Consider the following 19,635-nt stretch of genomic DNA (forward strand, 5'->3'; position numbering starts at 1 on the left):
TTTTGTTGATGGTTTCTTTTGCTGTGTAAAAGCTTTTTATTTTTTTATTGTTTCTTGAGTTTCCATTGCCCTAGGGGCAGTATCAGTGAAGAAGTTTCTTTGGCATATGTCTGAGATTTTTCTGCCTGTGGATTCCTCTAGTATTTTTGTGGTTTCCCGTCATATGTTTAAGTCCTGTGTCCATTTTGAGTTTATTTTTGTGTATGGTGTAAGTTGGTGGTCTAGTTTCATTTTTTTGCATGTATCTGTCCAATTTTCCCAACACCATTTGTTGACTCCATTTTATGTTCATGCCTCTTTTGTCAAATATTAATTGAGCATAGTGGTTTGGGTCGATTTCTGGATTCTCTATTCTGTTCCATTGATCTAAATGTCTGTTCTTGTGCCAGTACCAGGCTGTTTTAGGAACAGTGGCTTCGTAATACAGCTTGAAATCTGGTATTGAGATCCCTCCTACTTTGTTCTTCTTTCTCAGGATTGCTGTGGCTATTCAGGGTCCTTTTTTTATTCCAGATGAATTTTTGGAAAATTCTTTCTAGGTCTGTGAAATATGCCGTTGGTATTTTAATGGGGAGTGCATTGAATCTGTAGATTGCTTTGGGTAGTATGGACATTTTGATGATGTTGATTCTACCAATCCATGAACTTGGTATGTTCTTCCATCTGTTTACGTCTTCCTCTATCTCTTTTTTCAGTGTCCTGTAGTTTTTCGCATATAGGTCTTTTACCTCCTTAGTTTTATATCTAGGTATCTTAATTTTTTTGGTACGATGGTAAATGGGATTGCTTTTTTAGTCTCTGTATTTTTTTTAATTTAATAAATCTTTATTCAGATTATTACAATTGTTCCTCTTCCCCCCCCCCATAGCTCCCCTCCACCAGGTTCCTACCCCACCCTCTACCCTTACCTCCCCCCCACTGTCCTCATCCCATAGGTGTATGCTTTTTGTCCAGTCTCTTCCCGCACCCCACACTCCCCTTTTCCCCCCAAGAATTGTCAGTCCACTCCCTTTCTATGCCCCTGATTCTATTATATCCACCAGTTAACACTGTTCATCAGATTTTTTATTCCATTGGTTTTTAGATTCACTTGTTGATAGATACGTATTTGTTGTTCATAATTTTTATCTTTATCTTTTTCTTCTTCCTCTTCTTAAAGAATACCTTTCAGCATTTCATATAATTCTGGTTTCGTGGTGGTGAACTCCTTTAGCTTTTTCTTATCTGTGAAGCTCTTTATCTGCCGTTCAATTCTGAATGATAGCTTTGCTGGGTAGAGTAATCTTGGTTGTAGGTTCTTGCTATTCATCACTTTGAATATTTCTTGCTATTCCCGTCTGGCCTGCATAGATTCTGTTGAGAAATCAGCTGACAATCGTATGGGTGCTCCCTTGTAGGTAACTAACTGTTTTTCTCTTGCTGCTTGTAAGATTCTCTCTTTGTCTTTTGCCCTTGGCATTTTAATTATGATGTGTCTTGGTGTGGTCCTCTTTGGATTCCTTTTGTTTGGGGTTCTGTGTGCTTCCTGGATTTGTAAGTCTATTTCTTTCACCAGGTGGAGGAAGTTTTCAGTCATTATTTCTTCAAATAGGTTTTCAGTATCTTGCTCTCTCTCTTCTTCTGGCCCCCATAATTCTGATGTTGGTACGCTTGAAGTTGTCCCAGAGGCTTCTTACACTGTCTTCAACTTTTTGGATTCTTTTTTCTTTTTGCTTTTCCAGTTGAGTGTTTTTTGCTTTTTTGTATTCCAAATCTTTGACTTGATTCTTGCGATCCTCTAGTCTGCTGTTAGGTCTCTGTATAATATTTTTTATTTCAGTCAATGTATGTTTAATTTCTAGTTGATCCTTTTTCATATCGTCGAAGTTCTCATTAAATTTATTGGCCTTTTCTAGGAAATTCTTGAAAAACCTTATAACTGTGGTTTTGAACTCTATATCCAGTCTTTTGCTTTCATCCATTTCCTTCATTTGTGGCCTGCCTCTTTGTCTCCGCATTTTAGCTGCTTCCCTGAGTTGATGGAGTGGCTTTGCGTGCTAGGTATCCCAGCAGGGCCCAGTGGTTCAGCCTCCCCAGTTACCTAAGGTGGACACTCTTGGTGCACCCCTTTGTGGGCTGTGTGCACATTCTTGTTGTAGGTAAGCCTTGATTGTTGTTGGTATTACTGGGGGAAGTTGACCTCCAGGCCAATTTGCTGTGAGGATCAGTAGTGTCTCTGTTTGGAGGGCTTCTGTGCTCAGCTTGGGTGGGACGGAGTCTCAGGGCTGAGCAGACAGCCTTGGTTTCCCAGTAGCCCCGCTCTACAAGGCCCATGTCTCAGTGTCCCACGGCAATGGCTGCATGCACCTCTCAGAGAAGGCTGCCCTGAGTTTTGCCCTCTGCCAGACGGTAGAGTTTCTCCCAAAATGAGTTTGGGTACTCAAAGTATCACCTGGAACTGGATTTCAGTGCAGTCAGGAGGTTTTGTTTCCCTCCCGAACGAGGAAGCTAGCTGTGCATGCTTGCTGCCGGCCGTCAGCACCACGAGTCTCTGAGCGCCGCCACAAGTCTCCGGGCGCCGCCGCGAGTCTCCAGGCAGCAACGCAAGTTTCCGGGCAGCGCCGTGAGTCTGCCAGCCGCGTATTCAGCCACCACCCCTTTCGCCGCGCGCGGGCCTCCGCACCTGTCCTCCACAGCTCCTCAGGGTTACTGTGTCCTTTTATCTTTCCTTCTAGTTGTAGAATTTCCACTCAGCCAGCTTTCCGGTGGTTCTGGATGATGTCCACTCTGTCTTCCAGGTGCAATTTTGAAATTGTTGTGCTAGGCAGCAGTATAGGTGTTTACCTATGCCACCATCTTGGTTTCTCCTCTAGTCTCTCTCTATATAAGTTCACTATTGATATGGAGAAATGCCATAGATTTCTTGGCATTAATTTTGTATCCTGCTACATTGCCAAATTTATTTATTAAGTCTAATAATTTTTTGATGGAGTCTTTAGGGTTTTCTATGTACAATATCATGTCATCTGCAAATAAGGACAGTTTTACTTCTTCTTTTCCAATTTGGATGCCTTTTATTTCTTCTTGTCTGATCGCAGTGGCTAGTACTTCCAGTACTATGTCAAACAGGAGCGGTGAGAGTGGGCATCCCTGTCTTGTTCCTGTTCTTAGGGGAATTGGTTTTAGTTTTTGTCCATTGAGTATGATGTTGGCTGTGGGTTTTTCATATATGGCTTTTATTATGTTGAGGTATGATCCTTCTATTCCCACCTTGCTGAGAGTTTTTATCAAGAAAGGGTGTTGGATTTTGTCAAATGCTTTTTCTGCGTCAATTGATATGATTATGTGATTTTTATATCTCAATTTGTTTATGTGATGTATCACGTTTATTGATTTGCGGATATTGTACCATCCTTGCATCCCTGGGATAAATCCTACTTGGTCATGATGTATGATCTTTCTGATGTATTGCTGAATCCGATTTGCTAGAATTTTGTTGAGGATTTTGGCATCTATGTTCATGAGGGATATTGGCCTGTAATTCTCTTTCATTGTATTGTCTTTATCTGGTTTTGCTATTAGGGTGATGCTGGCTTCATAGAAGGAGCTTGGAAGTGTTCCTTCCTCTTGAATTTTTTGGAATAGTCTGAGGAGGATAGGTTTTAGTTCTTCCTTGAATGTTTGGTATAATTCCCCTATGAAGCCATCTGGCCCCGGGCTTTTGTTTGCTGGGAGCTTTTGATGACTGCTTCAATTTCTTCCATAGTTATCGGCCTATTGAGATTTTTTAAATCTTCCCGATTGAGTTTTGGAAGGTTGTATTTTTCTAGGAATATGTCCATTTCCTCTAGGTTGTCTAATTTGTTGGAGTAGAGTTGTTCATAGTATTATTTAACAATCCTTTGTATTTCTGTCGGGTCAGTTGTTATTTTGCCTCTCTCATTTCTGATTTTGTTTATTTGAGTCCTCTCTCTTTGCTTCTTGGTGAGCCTGGCTAGAGGTTCATCAATCTTGTTTATCATTTCAAAGAACCAGCTCTTGGTTTCATTGATCTTTTGTATTGTTTTTTTGGTCTCTATGTCATTTATTTCTGCTCTGATCTTTATTATCTCCTTCCTTCTGCTCACTCTGGGATTTTATTGTTGCTCTCTTTCTAATTCTTTGAGTTAGATGATTTACTACCATTTTTTCTTGTTTTTTGAGGTAGGCCTGTAGAGCTATAAACTTCCCTCTCAGGATTGCTTTCATTGTGTCCCGTAGATTTTTGGATTGTTGTGTTTTTGTTGTCATTAGTTTCCAGGATGCTTTCAATTTCTTCTTTGATCTCTTTGGTAACCCAATCATTGTTTAATAGCATGCTATTCAGCTTCCAAGTTTTTGAGATTTTTGGATTGTTTTTATTATAGTTTATTTCTAATTTTATGGCATTGTGGTCTGAGAAGATTCTTGGAATGATTTCAATCTTCTTGAATTTGGGGAGACTTTGCTTGTGACCCAATATGTGGTCTATTTTTGAAAATGTCCCCTGTGCACCTGAGAAGAAGGTATATTCTGTGGCTTTGGGGTGAAATGTTCTGAAGATGTCAGTTAAGTCCATCTGATCTAGTGAGTCATTTAGGATTGCTGTGTCTTTGCTGATTTTTTGTCTAGAGGATTTATCCAGTGATGTCAGTGGTGTATTTAAGTCCCCTACTATGATTGTATTGTTGTAGATCTCTCCCTTGATATCTTCCAGGAGTTTTCTTATGTATTTGGGTGCTCCTGCATTGGGTGCATATATGTTTATTAGGGTTATATCCTCTTGTTGTATTGATCCCTTTAGTATTATGAAGTGGCCTTCCTTATCTCTTGTTATGGCATTTACTTTGAGGTCTATTTTGTCAGATATAAGTTGCTACCCCAGCTTTTTTTTCGTTTCCATTTGCCTGAAAGATATTTTTTTCATCCCTTCACTTTCAATCTGTGTGAGTATGTTCTTCTGAGGTGCGTCTCTTGTAGACAGCATATATATGGGTCATGTTTTTTTTATCCATTCAGCCACTTGATATCTTTTGACTGGAGCATTTAGTCCATTTGTTTAAAGTTATTACTGAAAGGTATTTGTTTTTAGTCATATCTGTTTTTGTGTCTGTATTCCTTCTTACCTGTTTATTTCTTCTTTTTATAGTATTCCCTTTAGCATTTCTTGCATTGTTGGTTTGGTGGTGATAAACTCCCTTAGCCTTTTTTTTTTTGTCTGCGAAGCTCCTGATTTCCCCTTCAATTTTGATTGATAGTCTTGCTGGATAGAGTATTCTTGGATTCAGCCCTTTGCTTCGCAACACTTTGTATACCTCCTTCCATTCCCTTCTAGCTTGATGTGTTTCTGTTGAGTAATCATTTGATAATCTGATGGGTATTCCTCTGTTGGTAACTCTCTCTCTCTCTCTTGCCACCTTTAAGATTCTCTCTTTGTCGTTTATATTTGCCATTGAAATTATGGCATGTCTTGGTGTGGGTCTTTTGGGGTTGATCCTGCTTGGGACTCTGTACTTGTGTAAATTTTTTCTTCCCCATATCCGGGAAGTTTTCTGTCATATTTCTTCAAATAGATTTTCTAATCCTTGCTGCTCTTCTTGTCCTTCTGGCAGCCCTATTATATGTATGTTACTTTGTTTCATGTTGTCCCGAAGCTCCCTTAGGCTTTCCTCCTGCTTTTTAATTTTTTTCTCCAATTGCTGTTCAGATTGAGCTTCTAACTCACTAATTCGGTCCTCTGCTTCTTCTAGTCTACTGTTGAAACTTTCCATGGTGTTTTTGATTGTAGCTATATCACTTTTCATTTCTTCCTGATTCTTGCATAAGTTGTTGATTTTCTCATCCATCCGATGTATAAATTCCATGACCATTACTCTGAACTCTTTTTCGGTCATGTTGCATGCTTCAATTTCACTAATTTCTTTTCTTGGCGACTCCTCATTTTCTTTCCTCCGAGGATTGTGTCGTCTCCCATTCTGACTATCACCAGAAGGCTCAAGCTTCAATTTGCGTGGACCTGGGCCGTGTGCCTTGGGATCTTCGCACCACCCGAGTTTCACTGAAGTGTTCTGACACTAGGACGTGTGGCTGCTGTGGGTTGGTGGGAACGAGACTTGCCCAGGGTCAGTGTTCCCAGTGTTCAGTGTGGTCTCGTGTGTGCACTTAGAATCAGGGACTCTGCCTGCATCACACTGTTGGTGTGTGTCAAAAATGAGTCCCCTAGCGCGTGCCAGGAGTCAGAGTTTCCCTGTGTCTGCACCAAGAATCGAGTATCAGAGTCTCTGTTGCCTCGTGCGGCTTATCGCTGAGAATCAGGGTCCCTGTGTGTGCATGCACCAAGAATTGAAGTCACTGGCTCTTAGTGTGAATGCGCTGTGAGTCAGGGATCCCAGGCGCACAAGGTAAGAAACAGAGTGAAGTCAGTGGTGCTCAGTGCTGCCTCTTGCTGGGAAAATCTGGGTCCCGGTCACCATGGACTGGGATGCACAATAGTCCTGTGGCGTGCCAGCGCTGTGGAAAACTGACTTCCTTGTGCGATTGCCCAGAATTGAAGTCAGGTGGCACTGCCGCCCTGCGTGGGCTTCGGGTTTGGTCACCCGATTGCGTTGTGGGGAGCAGATTCTAGTCTCTCAAATTCCAGTAGCAGCGCTGCATTCCGCGCGCGCTCTCTCAAGCTCAAATTCTCCGAAGGGGAGCTGCGTCCCGCGCGCGTTCTCAAATTCCCCATATGGGTGTTGCAGCTTGAGCGAGGGGCGGGTCTATCAGTTACTATGGCGCTATCCGTGAGCCTGCGGGGAGGGGGATGGGCTCTTTGACACACAGAAATCTGCTACCGTGAAGTCTGGATTCTTGTTGTCTGTTGGTCTGAAGCTGTGGTCACAGTTCTCTGTCCCCAGTGGCTGCAGGGTCCTGGTTTGTGTCTGAGGCCAAGATCCTAGTCTCAAGCAGCTCTGTTTCTCAGGATGGCGTGGTCTCCTTGTCCACACCAGCCGCCCATAAGTGTCCACTTTGTGCACGGGGCTCCACCGTCTAAGACTGCCCAGTTTGGCAGCCTCTTGGAGGACCTGCAGAATCTAACTGTCCCTAGCTCATACACACACACACTACACACGTTCGCACTCTCCTTTATGGGTTCCTCAGTCTCTCACACACTCTCCCTCCCTACCTTCCTGCCAGTCGCCATCTTGATCTCTCTTAAATTTTACTTTTAAACGGCATTCTTTTTGGCTAGTGCTCTTTGAATATGTATGCAAATTTTACTTTGGACTTTACTAGCCTTTGTTTAAACTTCCCTGAGATTTTATGACCCTTTTACAACTTTTGCAAATAGTTAACTTTAATATTCATTTCTCTCTTTCAAAACTATTTTCCTTCTCATCCTATCTAATAAAAGAGTAATATGCAAATTGACTGTCACTCCAACACACAAGATGGCTGCCCCCATGTGGACACCAGATGGCTGCCACAAGATGGCCGGCAGGGGAGGGCAGTTGTGAGGGACCCAGGCCTGCAGGGGAGAGCAGTTAGGGGTGACCAGGGCTGCAGGGGAGGACAGTTAGGAGCAACCAGGCCTGCAGGAGAGGGCAGTTGGGGGCAATTGGGCCGGCAGGGGAGCAGTTAGGCATCGATCAGGCTGGCAGGGGAGCGGTTAGGGGATGATCAGGCTGACAGGCAGAAGCGGTTAGGGGCAATCAGGCAGGCAGGCAGGCAGGCAGGCAAGCAGTTGGGATCCAGCAGTCCCACCGGGATCAGGCCTAAATGGGCAGTTGGACATCCCTCGAGGTGTCCCAGATTGGAGAGGGTGCAGGCTGGCCTGAGGGACACTCCTCCCCTCCCCCGTTCACGAATTTCATGCACCGGGCCTCTAGTTATATATATATATAATCTTCATAAATTTCATACTTTCAAATTAGTCTTCAAACCTTTTTCTGTCCTGTAAAAATGCATTTTACTCTAATATTCTTTCTGTCATTAACTTGTATATACCTTCAGCTATTTGTATAGAACTTTCTCTTCCTTTTCCTTTCAAATGTATGTCCTGCCTTCTATTATTAAAACTATACAGTATTTAAACCTTAATTTTCCAATGATAATTAAAAGTAAACAGCCAGTATTTCTTAGATTGACATTTATTAACACACCTTTTGTAATTATTCTAAAATATATCAATTAAATTTAAACCAGTTTTAATATTAAAAATTTGATATTAAACATTTGGTTCAGATCATAGAATTAATCCTTTTAAATTAGGCCAATAAAATATTATATCCTAGGTTGAAATTTTACCACATGTAGTACACGTAAGGACTACGATATATTTTGAACTACTAACTTCTCCAGAGAATTTCTATACTTTATGCATTTTGTTATTACAATCATATAATTTTTCCCAACATAATTTGAACTTTAAACTTTTAGAAGCCTCAAATTTTAGGTGGCAAGTTAAATACTTAGCATTTCTACGGTTAGTAATACTTCTACATTTTTAAGAATATATTTCCAGTAAAACACAAGACATATTTAATTAATAGATTCAATTCTATTTTCTTGGTTTTCCATATGAGGCAAACTCAGATTAATATTTCAGTATTTTTGTCATTTTAAAATACCTAGATATTTAATCATTTTTATTATTTAGTTCAGTAATATTATAAAGTTTTAAGTTACCAAAGACTGGAAAACTATGTTTCTGGCGAAAAGGCAGGGGGAGGAAGGAGCAGGCCCATAGCCGTAGACACTTGAATTTTAAAACTGCGACATTCTTCCTTAGAGATAACGTCTAAGGTTGCTCCTGCTGGGTTCTCTGCTTTTACAGGGAGAAGAGCTACTGGCCCTGCATCATTAATATATTTATAATTATTACTGAAAAGCTTCACCACAAATTCTTCATTTTAGTTACATTTATTTATTTATGTTTTAACAACTTTGAGATCTTAAAGCCAATTATTATTATCCAAGGCATTTTCTTTTGGCAAATTTTGTAATAGAGATAACTTACTGACTTTCAGTGACTTTAATGTTAAAGTATTATTTTCTTTTCTATTAAATTAAAGTCATGCTTAATAAACTAACAATAAACAATAAAGACAGATAAAACAACAATCAACAGACAAGTGCCATAACACATAGACAAGACTTAATAAATGAGAGTTATAATTTCTCCGGTAAAAGGAGTGGTAAGACCATTTTGTACTATGCTCTCACGCAAGGCCGTTATCATTCTAAAGTCAAATTTGTCATGCTGTCTTGTTATTTGATTTGGGAGATGTGGGTCAGCTACCTGTGTAATAGGAAAAGCAAGTCTATCCTCCACCGTCATGTCTTTTAATCCTTCTCAGATAGCTCTTTGCACAGGTGATTCTATTAGCGGTGAATTAAATGTTTCAGGATCAGGACATGGAGGTAGAGGGAGGCATGAAGGCCACTCCTCCAATTTTTCTTTTTGTTCCTCTTTAGGAGCGGAAGGTGCAAGGGGAGGAGGTTTATCCTCTTTTGTTTCTCTAAAAGGCTCTAGCAAATGCAATACCATGTTCCACAAGGAAAAACAATTTGGAGGCAAGTTTTTCCCCTGCTGCTGTGCTTTTTTCAAGTTCTGACCCACTCTTTCCCAACATTCAACATCTAATGTACCCTCTTCAGGAAACTAAGGATTATGTTCTATAATAATATGCAAAAACTGTAAGAGAATACCTTCTGACACTTTAATTCCTTTATCCTTGAGCTTGCAAGCCAAAAGTCTACAATAAAGTTTCTCCCCTTTACTCAAATTCTGCCCCATTAGCCTGGCTAAAAAAGACTTTCCCGCCCACTTACAGATCTTGTCTTCTGAAGCTGGCATAGGCTTTGTACGTGGCAAATTTTCCCTCACCTTTTTGGTGATTCTTCCCACCTTTCCGGTGAACTTCTTTTTTCGCTCTGGTGAATCTTCTTCTCCAGGTGTCTGTCATTCGAGGTGCCAGATGTGAAAGCCGCAATTGGCTAGGATTCAGGACCTGGAAAAGGGCTGTGCACAAATGAAGAGACTAGATAAGAAATATGAATTTGGAAATCATAGGGGGCCAGGCGGAGAGCCATTCTATAGTGGAAAGGCTTCACTGGTGCCGAGGCCCTGTTAGCTTTTTATTCAATTTTAGATACACATCTTGCCCTTAGGCAGGCAATCTGGTAGCAGACAGACTATCTCAAAGGTCAGTAAATATTAATAAAGATTCACTTTGAGATTATTAGGTCAAGAAATTGCTTGAGCCACCATTGTCTTGACAGAATTTATTGGTGCATAGCTTTAGCCCCTTCCAAAGCTCAAGGTCCATCAGCCTTCTGGGTTCCCTGTTTGCACTTTCATGATAGTATAGACAATGGATAGCTTCCAGCAGTTGGAGGCAATTATTTTCTTCTGTAAACCCAGCTGGTGTTCATATTTGTGGCAGAATTAAAATTCGAAAATGCTGTCAGTCCATCTTTGCTGTCTGGAGTATCACATTTATAATAGAACTAGAGGCCTGGGACCTGGGGGGACGGGAGTCCTCAGTCCGGCCTGCACCCTCTTGCAACCTGGGACCCCTCGGGGGATGTCCCGCAGGGATCGAGCCTAAACTGGCAGTCGGACATCCCTCTCACAATCCAGGATCACTGGCTCCTAACTGCTCCCCTGCCTGCCTGATCACCCCTAACTGCTCCCCTGCCTGACTGATCGCCCCTAACCACTAGCCTGCCTGCCTGGTTGCCCCTAACCACTCTGCCTGCCTGATCGCCCTTAACTGTTCACTCACCTGCCTGATCACCCCTGACAGTTCGCCTGCCTGTCTGGTCACCCCTAACCGCCTCTGCCTGCCTGCTTGATCGCTCCTAACTGCCTCTGCCTGCATGCCTGATCACCCCTTGCCACTCTGCCTGCCTGCCTGGTTGCCCCTAACTGCTTGCCTTCCTACCTGATCGCTCCTAACCACTCGCCTGCCTGCCTGATCGCCCCTAACTTCTCGCCTGCCTGCCTGATTGGTCCTAACCACTCAGCTGCCTGCCTGATCACCCCTCATCACTCTGCCTGCCTGCCTGATCACCCCTAACCACTTGCCTGCCTGCCTGATTGCCACTAACCACTCGCCTGCCTGCCTGATTGCCCCTAACCACTCACCTACCTGCCTGATCACCCCTAATTGCTCATCTGCCTGCCTGATTGCCCCTAAGCACTTCTGCCTCGGCCCCCACTATGGTGGCTTCATCCAGAAGGACAACCAGAATGACATACGGAAGGTCGTTTGGCTGTCCGGTCTAATTAGCATATTACGCTTTTATTATTATAGGTAAGTTTACAACCTCAGAGCAACCGATTACAATGCCACTTGTATGTGTCCTAGTTAAAAAGATACTCTGAATTTATCTGCACATGCACTACAAAGGGATGTTTAACAAAATATCTTCATGTACAAACTTGGAAATAGGGCTTTAAAGGGAAGATTATATGAAAATTTATTTGTAAATCATGAAAGCAATTATTACAAATATAAAGCTGGTTAAAAAAAAATTATTTGACCTCTACTTACAAGAGTGTCTATTGCCCTAGCTGGTTTGCTTAGTGGCTAGAGCACCAGCCCGCAGACTGAAGGGTTTAGATTCCAGTTAAGGGCACATGCCTGGCTTGTGGGCTTGATCCCCAGTAGGGGGCATGCAGGAGGCAGCTGATCAATGATTCCCTCTCATCATTGATGTTTCTCTTGTTCTCTCCCCTCTCCTTTCCTCTCTGAAATATATTTTTTTAAATGTTAAAAAAGAGTGCCTATTAGGACTTGAAGCACTTGTTAGGTGTTTTATCAGAAACTTTAAAATTATGGTATGCACAAACAAATTCATATATTAAAAATGTCAGTTTAAAAAAGTATAATTTTTAGTAAGAGATTCACAGGCTCTTGGATCTTCCCCAAGAGAGATGTGCGGCATGGATGTCTCGCCTCTGCGCAAGTGAAACAGTGGATGATTTAATTTCATTGGGGCCCCGAAAAGTTTTCATCTGACCTAAGTTTCAGAGAATGAAAGCAAGTTCTAATGCCAGGATTTTCTTCCTGGAGCAGAAAGAGAGTCATTTTTGTGAAGGTGTCAGATTCTAAGAAAACGAAATTGTAATCTCAGTCTTTTTTACACTTTATTTTAAAATTTTATTTTTTAAATTAAATGTATGAGGGTGACATTGGTTAATAAAAATTATATAGGGTTCAAGTGTACAATTCTATGATACATTATCTGTATGTTGTACTGTGTGTTTACCACTCACAGTCTCTTACGTGTTTTATGTCTCCTGATTCTCCAAGGCCAACCTTTCTGTCTAGTATGTAAGTGGCATGGCTCGGAAAGGGAGTAAGTGTGGAGGCTACAGGAAGAACCAGTAGAATATAATTAGGAAAGTTTTGGCCGTGTCAAGATCAGATGTTTTCATAGAGAAGCATGGATATTCCACATGCACGTGAAGTTCTTTGTTTCTTGTCTTCTGAGAATACTTACTGACATGCCTGAAGGCTGTGTCCTCACACGGTGTCTGGCCGCTGGCCGCTCACACCCCGGTCGTTCTTGGTCTCTCGCAGTTCAGTGGGCCTGGGGAGGAGAAGCTGAAGCAAGCCGCTGCCACCTTCTGCAGCAACCAGCCCTTCGCCCTGGAAATGATCAAATCTCGTCAGAAGAAGGACTCTCGGTTCCAGACTTTTGTGCAGGTGAGTTGAGGGTGTCCTGTAAGAGAAAAAATAATTTTACCAGTTGTAGATTCTAAGCCTGTCTTTCATAAGGGTTATATCTGTGTTAATGTTTTTCAAAGCTATAACTGCCCTCTTCAATTATTGATGGTAGAAAGATGATCTTGGGGTGGTGAAAAATAAAGAGTATGTTCATGATTCAAATACTTGACATAGACATTCATATTGCCATGGAGATATTGTCCAGAAATGGCCATGCACACTATTAAAATAATATCATCAAAACATAGGAATGGGTGTACATCAATCCCAGAGAAGAACATGACAGCAGTTGTACTATTGAGGTATACATGGGCAGAGATCAAGGGTCAGTGAGCTACAGCTCAGGGGCCATATCCAGCCTCTTGCCTGTTTTGGTAAATAGTTTTATTAGAAAATAGCTAGTAGTTTTTTATTGCCAGATAATAAATTACCACAAGCACAGCAATGTAACACACTGAGGAGTACAGGTGTAGGTCAGCTGGGTCCTCCCTTCACCTGTAGTTCTCACCCGGGGCTTGGGGTCCTCTTCTAGGCTCACTTGTTAGCAGAATTCACGCCCTTGTCAGTGAATAGCCAAGACTCTCGTCTGTTGTCTTGGCTCCTAGCCAACGCTGTATCTGATTGCTTCCCGGCCCATGTGGGCCGTTTAGAAGACGAGAGTTTGCTTTCTCCCAGGCGAGCTTTTCTTTACAGGAAAGGCTCCTCTGATTAAGTCAGCCTCACCTAAGACAGTCTTCCAAAGTCAACCAATAGTGACCTAATCCCAGGTGTGATGTCCCATTCGACGCCAGGTTCTGTCCACAGCACGGGGAGGGGATTATACAGGGTGTGGACACCAGAGGGAGTGTAGGGCCATCTCAGAACTTTTTAATACACATAGGCATGTTCATTCGTTGACATATTGGCTGCTGTTGTTCTAAAACAGCAGAGTTGAAAGTTGTGCAGAGACTGTAAGGCATGCAAAGCCTCAAATACTTTACTGTCTGGCACTTTACCAAAAAGGATTCAGACCCCTGCGAATCTGCCTACTTAAATGGCATCCAGCATATCAGCTAACTTGGTTTGGTAGGAATGCCAATTATAAGCACATGAAACTAGAGTTTTTGAATATGTGAAGATAAAACTGTTATACCAAGAAAGTGATTCTTGGAGTTGATGGTAGAAAGATGATCTTGGGGTGGTGAAAAATAAAGAGTATATTCATGATTAAAATACTTGACATAGACATTCATATTGCCATGGAGATATTGTTATCTAAGTTGTTGCTTAAACAGATAAAGAAACCATTGGTCTAGTGATAAAAGAGAAACAGAAGTATAGTGTGGCAGTGGTATGTCTTAGCATGTGGTAAGTTTTATTTAATTACCAGGGCTGTAATGCTATAGACCAGTGATGGGCAACCTTTTGAGCTTGGTGTGTCAAACTTCGCCAAAAAACTGAGCATAACTCGGGTAGTGTGTCACTTTGAGGAAAAAACTAACTCCAACACTCTAGTCGCAAATGTTTCATCCTCAGGAGCAGCAAATGTTTCATCCTCGGCATGCGGCCGCGTCATCAGAAATGGCTACGCGTGTCAGTGCTGACACGCGTGTCATAGGTTCGCCATCACTGCTATAGACACTTATGTAATGAACATATGGTCCATGATAGGTATTCTCCTAATAACCAGGATCAATTCCCCCTTCACTTTCATGCAGGACGCTGAGAGTAACCCTCTGTGCCGGCGCCTGCAGCTGAAGGACATCATTCCCACCCAGATGCAGAGGCTCACCAAGTACCCCCTCCTCTTGGACAACATTGCCAAGTACACAGGTGCAGCATTCGCAGAAATTCAAAAGCTTAGCAACAAAACTACAAACGTCTCTCATAGCATTCTGGTGCCTGCAGGTTTCCAAATCCTAGAGCAAAATTTTTAAATAAGATTCAGTCCACTCTCAGGATATTTGATGTAATGTCTCCATCAAGAGGCCCAGCACAGGGCTTGGCAGTCTGGGGCTCACCCCGTCTTTGTCAGGTATTAGGGCAGAGTCATGCTCATTGCTGGCCATCGTCTGCCTGCCTTTGCCCTGTGACCGCAGAGCTGAGCAAGTGTGACACAGACCACCTGTCCTGGGAAATAGAGGGTATTTACTACCAGCCCTTACAGACGGCGTGCTCCAGTTCTCCGCTAGCATCCATCACGTTTCCTGTGAAGAGACTTACACTGGGTGAAGAGATATTTTATATCTATGTATGAACTTCATTGAAACCCAACTGATCAGTGCATTATCGTTCCAGCTCTCCTGTTTTAAAACACGTAGTGAACCTAAGTTTGTCAGTTGAGCTTTAGGCTCTTATACTTCGTTCTCATTAATAATCTCCTGTTTCTTATGTTGGAAAATTTGAAAACACGTTATTTTTTTATACTTGAATATATCTGCTCATTATAGTTGGACTGTTTGGAAGATTGTAATTTTGAATATGCTGTTTTGGTATTTACATTGTAGACTTCAGTGTCACCTCACCACATTGTGGCGAAATTAATCCTCTTTTAGTGATATGAATATTCTCATCTATTTTCTTTCTTTAAATATAATCTCAAATTCAAAGCAATTTATTTTGAAGTTATTTTAAAATAGAGGCCCGGTGCACAGATTTGTGCACAGGTGGGGTCTCTTGGCCTGGCCTGCGGGGATCGGGCCAAAACCAGCTCTCTGACATCCTCTGAGGGGTCTGGGGTTGCGAGAGGGCTGTTCTCGGGTGATGCACCCCAGAACCGGGCTCCCTCCTCTCTGGTTCTGGGTGCGTCACCTGAGAACTGCAGCTGCCAAGTCACCGCAGCTTAGCAGCTCCTGCATTGAGTGTCTGCCCCCTGCTGGTCAGTGCACGTCATAGCTGCCGGTCACACGGTTGCTTAGACTTTTATATATGTAGATAGTATTATCATTAAAAAATAGTAGCAGGTACACTGGACAGAACCACGTGGCTATGCATGTATATTGTTTACACTCTGAAGGAGACTCACTCCCTGGAGTGTGTAACACAGTGGGCTTGATACTTGATGTAAAGCATCTCTCCTAGAGCTTGGTGCTCTGTAGTATGGTTTCTTTTTAAAGATTAGTATTTCTGTTTTAAAGTGCTGTCATAAGAAGTTTCACCTGTCCAAAGACCACCTGAACTGAGATTCTGACATAGGTTCAGCCTGATATAAGAATATTCAAGGTCTTATTAAGGTTTTATAGCTGTTCAAATAAAATGATATTATATGTACATACTAGAAGCCTGGTGCATGAAAATTCGTGCATTGGAAGTGGGGGGTCCCTCAGCCCAGCCTGCCCCCTCTCACAGTCCTGGAGCCCTCAGGGGCGGGAGGTGACCCAGCAATCAGGGGAAGGCGATACTCCATCACACCTCTGCTGCTGCCATTGCCGGCAGTGCAAGCCTCAGCCAGCCCTGGTTACCTGAGCCTCGGGCAGCCCTGGGCAGATGGGCAGCCGCTATCCGAGGCCTGCCTGCACCTTGGGCTGGCCCTGGGCAGCTGGGCAGCCAACATCCGAGGCTTGCCTGTGCCTCAGGCCGGCCCTAGGGGGCTGAGGAGACTGGGCGCTGCCATCTTGTGACTGTGGGTGTTGCCATCTTTGAGGGCATGACAGTCACTTAGCATATTCCCTCCTTATTGGCTGTGGGCACGCCATCTTTTGTGAGGGTGTGACAGTCAATTAACATATTCCCTCTTTATTACATAGGATAATATACTAGAGGCCCGGTGCACAAAATTTGTGCATGGGTGTGGCCCCTAGGCCTGGCCAGTGATCAGGGCCAATCAGGTTTCCCGCCTCCCCCCCTCCTCCTTCCCTCGCCACCCATGTCCACTGCCACCCACCCCCAGTTCCCCATCCCAGCCCGGGGCCTGGCCCTGATCAGGTGATTGGGACCTGCCAGCTGTGGGGAGGGCTCCGGGAGGTTGGCCAGCAGGCCCCAATCAGGCTATCAGGTCCTGCTGGCTGGGGGAACGGGATGGAGGGGCCAACCACAGCAAGCAGGCAGCAGGGCTATTGGGGCCTGCCAGACGGGGGGAGGGATCTGGGAGGTTGGCCGCTGGCCCTCAGGCCCCCTGGGAAAGGGGCCACATCTGCCGCCACCCACTCCTGTTTCCCCGTCCCAGCCCAGGGTCTGGCCCCAATCGGGTGATTGGGGCCTGTGGGCTGGGGCCAGCTCCTGCATTGAGCATCTGCCCCCTGGTGGTCAGTGCATGTCATAGCGACCAGTCATTATGCTGTAATGGTCGCTTAGGCTTTTATATATATAGATACTTTTTTCTGATTTCCTCCATTTACATTTGGATTTTTGCCCTTGTTTAGAGTGGCCAACAGAAAGGGAGAAGGTGAAGAAAGCAGCCGATCACTGTCGTCAGATCTTAAATTATGTAAATCAGGCCGTCAAGGAGGCAGAAAACAAGCAGGTAAGAAGGGAAAAGCAAAAAGACACAGGATGGCATAGTGAGAATATTAAGTTAGCGTCACCTGGAATCTGTGAAATAATAATTGGAAGCATCATTGCATCACTGCAGGGTGGACATTCGTTAACTGTGCACATCATAGGTGGGTCTGTGTCACTTTGGGACAGAGCGCCAGCGTTTTAGCTGACTGAGCATCTCTAGCTGCGTGTTTGCTCATTCAGTCATTGTTTCAATGACTGGAGCGTCTGTGGAGTGCTGAATGGAGGGCACAGAGAGGTTAACAAGTGAGAACATGCTGGCCCACAATGAGCTTCTTTTCCAGCAGGACAGAGTGTCATTGACCAGATTCAAATGCAAGTGTTTTATGTCAGTGTTGACAGCTTCTATGAAGGAGGATTTCAGGATGCGAGGAGTAGAGGTCGCCGGATGGATTCCCAGTCAGGGAACATGCCCGGGGTTGCAGGCTGGATCTATGTTTTTCTCTCATGGATGTATCTATCTCTCCCTCTCCCTTCTTCTCTCTCTCTCCAATTAAAAAAACAAAAACAAAACTTTTTTTTTTTAAAGCATGGTCTGTTTGAGGAACTGAAAGATGAGATTAGCATGTTTGTCATGCTGAAACACAAAGTCATAGTGTTATGAAATGAAGTGCAGTAGGGTAGGGCCACATCATACAGGGCCCTATACCAAGCATATCAAACTCATGGCCCACGGGCTGAGGCATGCGGCCCGCCGGCTGCGAGTTTGACATGCTTGCTATAAACCATGTTTTAAAAAAATGTTTTTGTTCTAAGAGCAATAGGCATTCAAGAAGGAGAGGAGCGTGCTCGGGTGTTCACTTTATAAGTATCAGCCATCTACTCTGGAGAGAGGACTGAAGAGGGATGAGAATGGATGCAAGAGCTCACTGGTCTCTCAGCGGCCAAGACAATGCTGGTGCTCCGAGTGGTGCTAGGACTGGAGAGGTATTTAGACGATGGAATTGACAGGGCACGTTGCCTGACTGAGAGAAGGATTTGGAGAGAGAATGTCAGGAATAAACCAAGCTCTCTGACTTGCACATTTGGGGGCACGGGATGAGTGGAGAAGCCCCAGATTTGTGAGGAAGATTGAGCTCATTTGTGAGCTCAGGGAAAGTGCACAGTAAACAGTTGGCTACATGGGCCCAGCTCTCAGCGCACTGGACCGAAAATAAAACACAAGCACACAGAGGCCTCCTGAGTCCATGGACCTGGATGTAATTTTTAAGAACCAAGTATGATGACGACTCTGTTGGTGAGGCGATAGAAAATGGGGACTTGCCAGTGTATGCTTAGAGCATAAAATGATTAAATGCCAGAGGGCAATCTTATGTAAGTTAAAAATACACATACTCATACATCCTTTGTCCCAGCCATTCTTTTCCTAGTTATTTACCCAAGAGAAATGAAGTTATGCCCAGAGACTTATAACAAGGTCTATAACATAAACCAAATGTGGTGTAATCATAAAAGAAAATAATACCAGCAATAAAAAGGAAGCTTGGATGAATCTCACAAACATTCCAGAGAAAGAATCCAGACACAAAAGGGTATACACAGGTAGTCAGTTGTTTAGAGTATCTCTCACACACCAAAAGGTTGCAGGTTCGATTATTGATCTAGGTTGTGGGTTCAATCCCTGGTTGGAGCGAGTACAGGAGGCAACCGATGGATGTTACTCTCTCACATTGAGGTCTCTCTCTCTCTCTCTCTCTCTCTCTCTCTCTCTCTCTCTCTCTCTCTCTCTCTCTCTCCCTCCCTCCCTCCCTCCCTCTGTCTCCCTCCCACACCCACCCTTCTTCCTCTTTCTCTCTAAAATCAATAAAAACATATCCTTGGATAAGGATTAAAAAAGAAGAAGAGTATATACTTATAATTCTATGTATGTAAACTTCCAGAACAGGGTAAAGTAATCAGTGGTGGAAAAAAGTCAGAAAGGTGGTTGTCACTGGGAATGCAGGGACAGATACTAATTAGGAAAAGTATGAGAGCAGTGGTATTTTATAACTTGATAGGAGTTTGCACAGGTACATTTGCATTCATAAAAACTTACTGAAAGCTACATTTAAGACGTGTGCGTGTCACTGTTTGTAGATTTTAGTTTATAAAAAGAACTGTAAAGAAATATTGAACTCTTGTTTATTCCAGGAATGTTAAAATGTTTAGAAGTAAAGTGTGCTGTGTCTGCAATTTATTTTGAAATGCATACAAAATACAAAGTGGATTAATGGATAGAGGGATGAGGATGACTAGAAGGATGGATATATGACAAAAGCAAGTATTAATTGTAGAATGTAGGTGGAAGGTATCTAGGTAATCACTATACACATTCAAATTGTTCTGTGTATTTGGGAATTTTTATAATCTTGGGGAAAATACATGTACCCTTTGAGCTAACAGTTCTTCCTTTAGAAATTTATTCTATAGTTATATCTACACATGTGGACAAAAGTATACGTTT

General features: G+C 43.1%; 1 protein-coding gene across 3 annotated transcripts in view; it reads left to right on the top strand.

Annotated features, from left to right (window-relative positions):
* Positions 1-19,635, top strand: part of ARHGEF12 (Rho guanine nucleotide exchange factor 12) — a 244,174-nt gene that overhangs the window by 210,302 nt on the left and 14,237 nt on the right. For all 3 annotated transcript variants that reach the window (XM_079787790.1, XM_079787791.1, XM_079787792.1), the window contains 3 exons: positions 12,570-12,695; positions 14,414-14,528; positions 17,057-17,157. In XM_079787790.1, coding sequence (XP_079643916.1) covers positions 12,570-12,695; positions 14,414-14,528; positions 17,057-17,157 — 342 coding nt within the window. The remainder of the gene's footprint in view (positions 1-12,569; positions 12,696-14,413; positions 14,529-17,056; positions 17,158-19,635) is intronic.

The sequence above is a fragment of the Cnephaeus nilssonii genome (assembly GCF_951640355.1).
Source record: "Cnephaeus nilssonii genome assembly, chromosome: 13".
NCBI lineage: Eukaryota > Metazoa > Chordata > Mammalia > Chiroptera > Vespertilionidae > Cnephaeus > Cnephaeus nilssonii.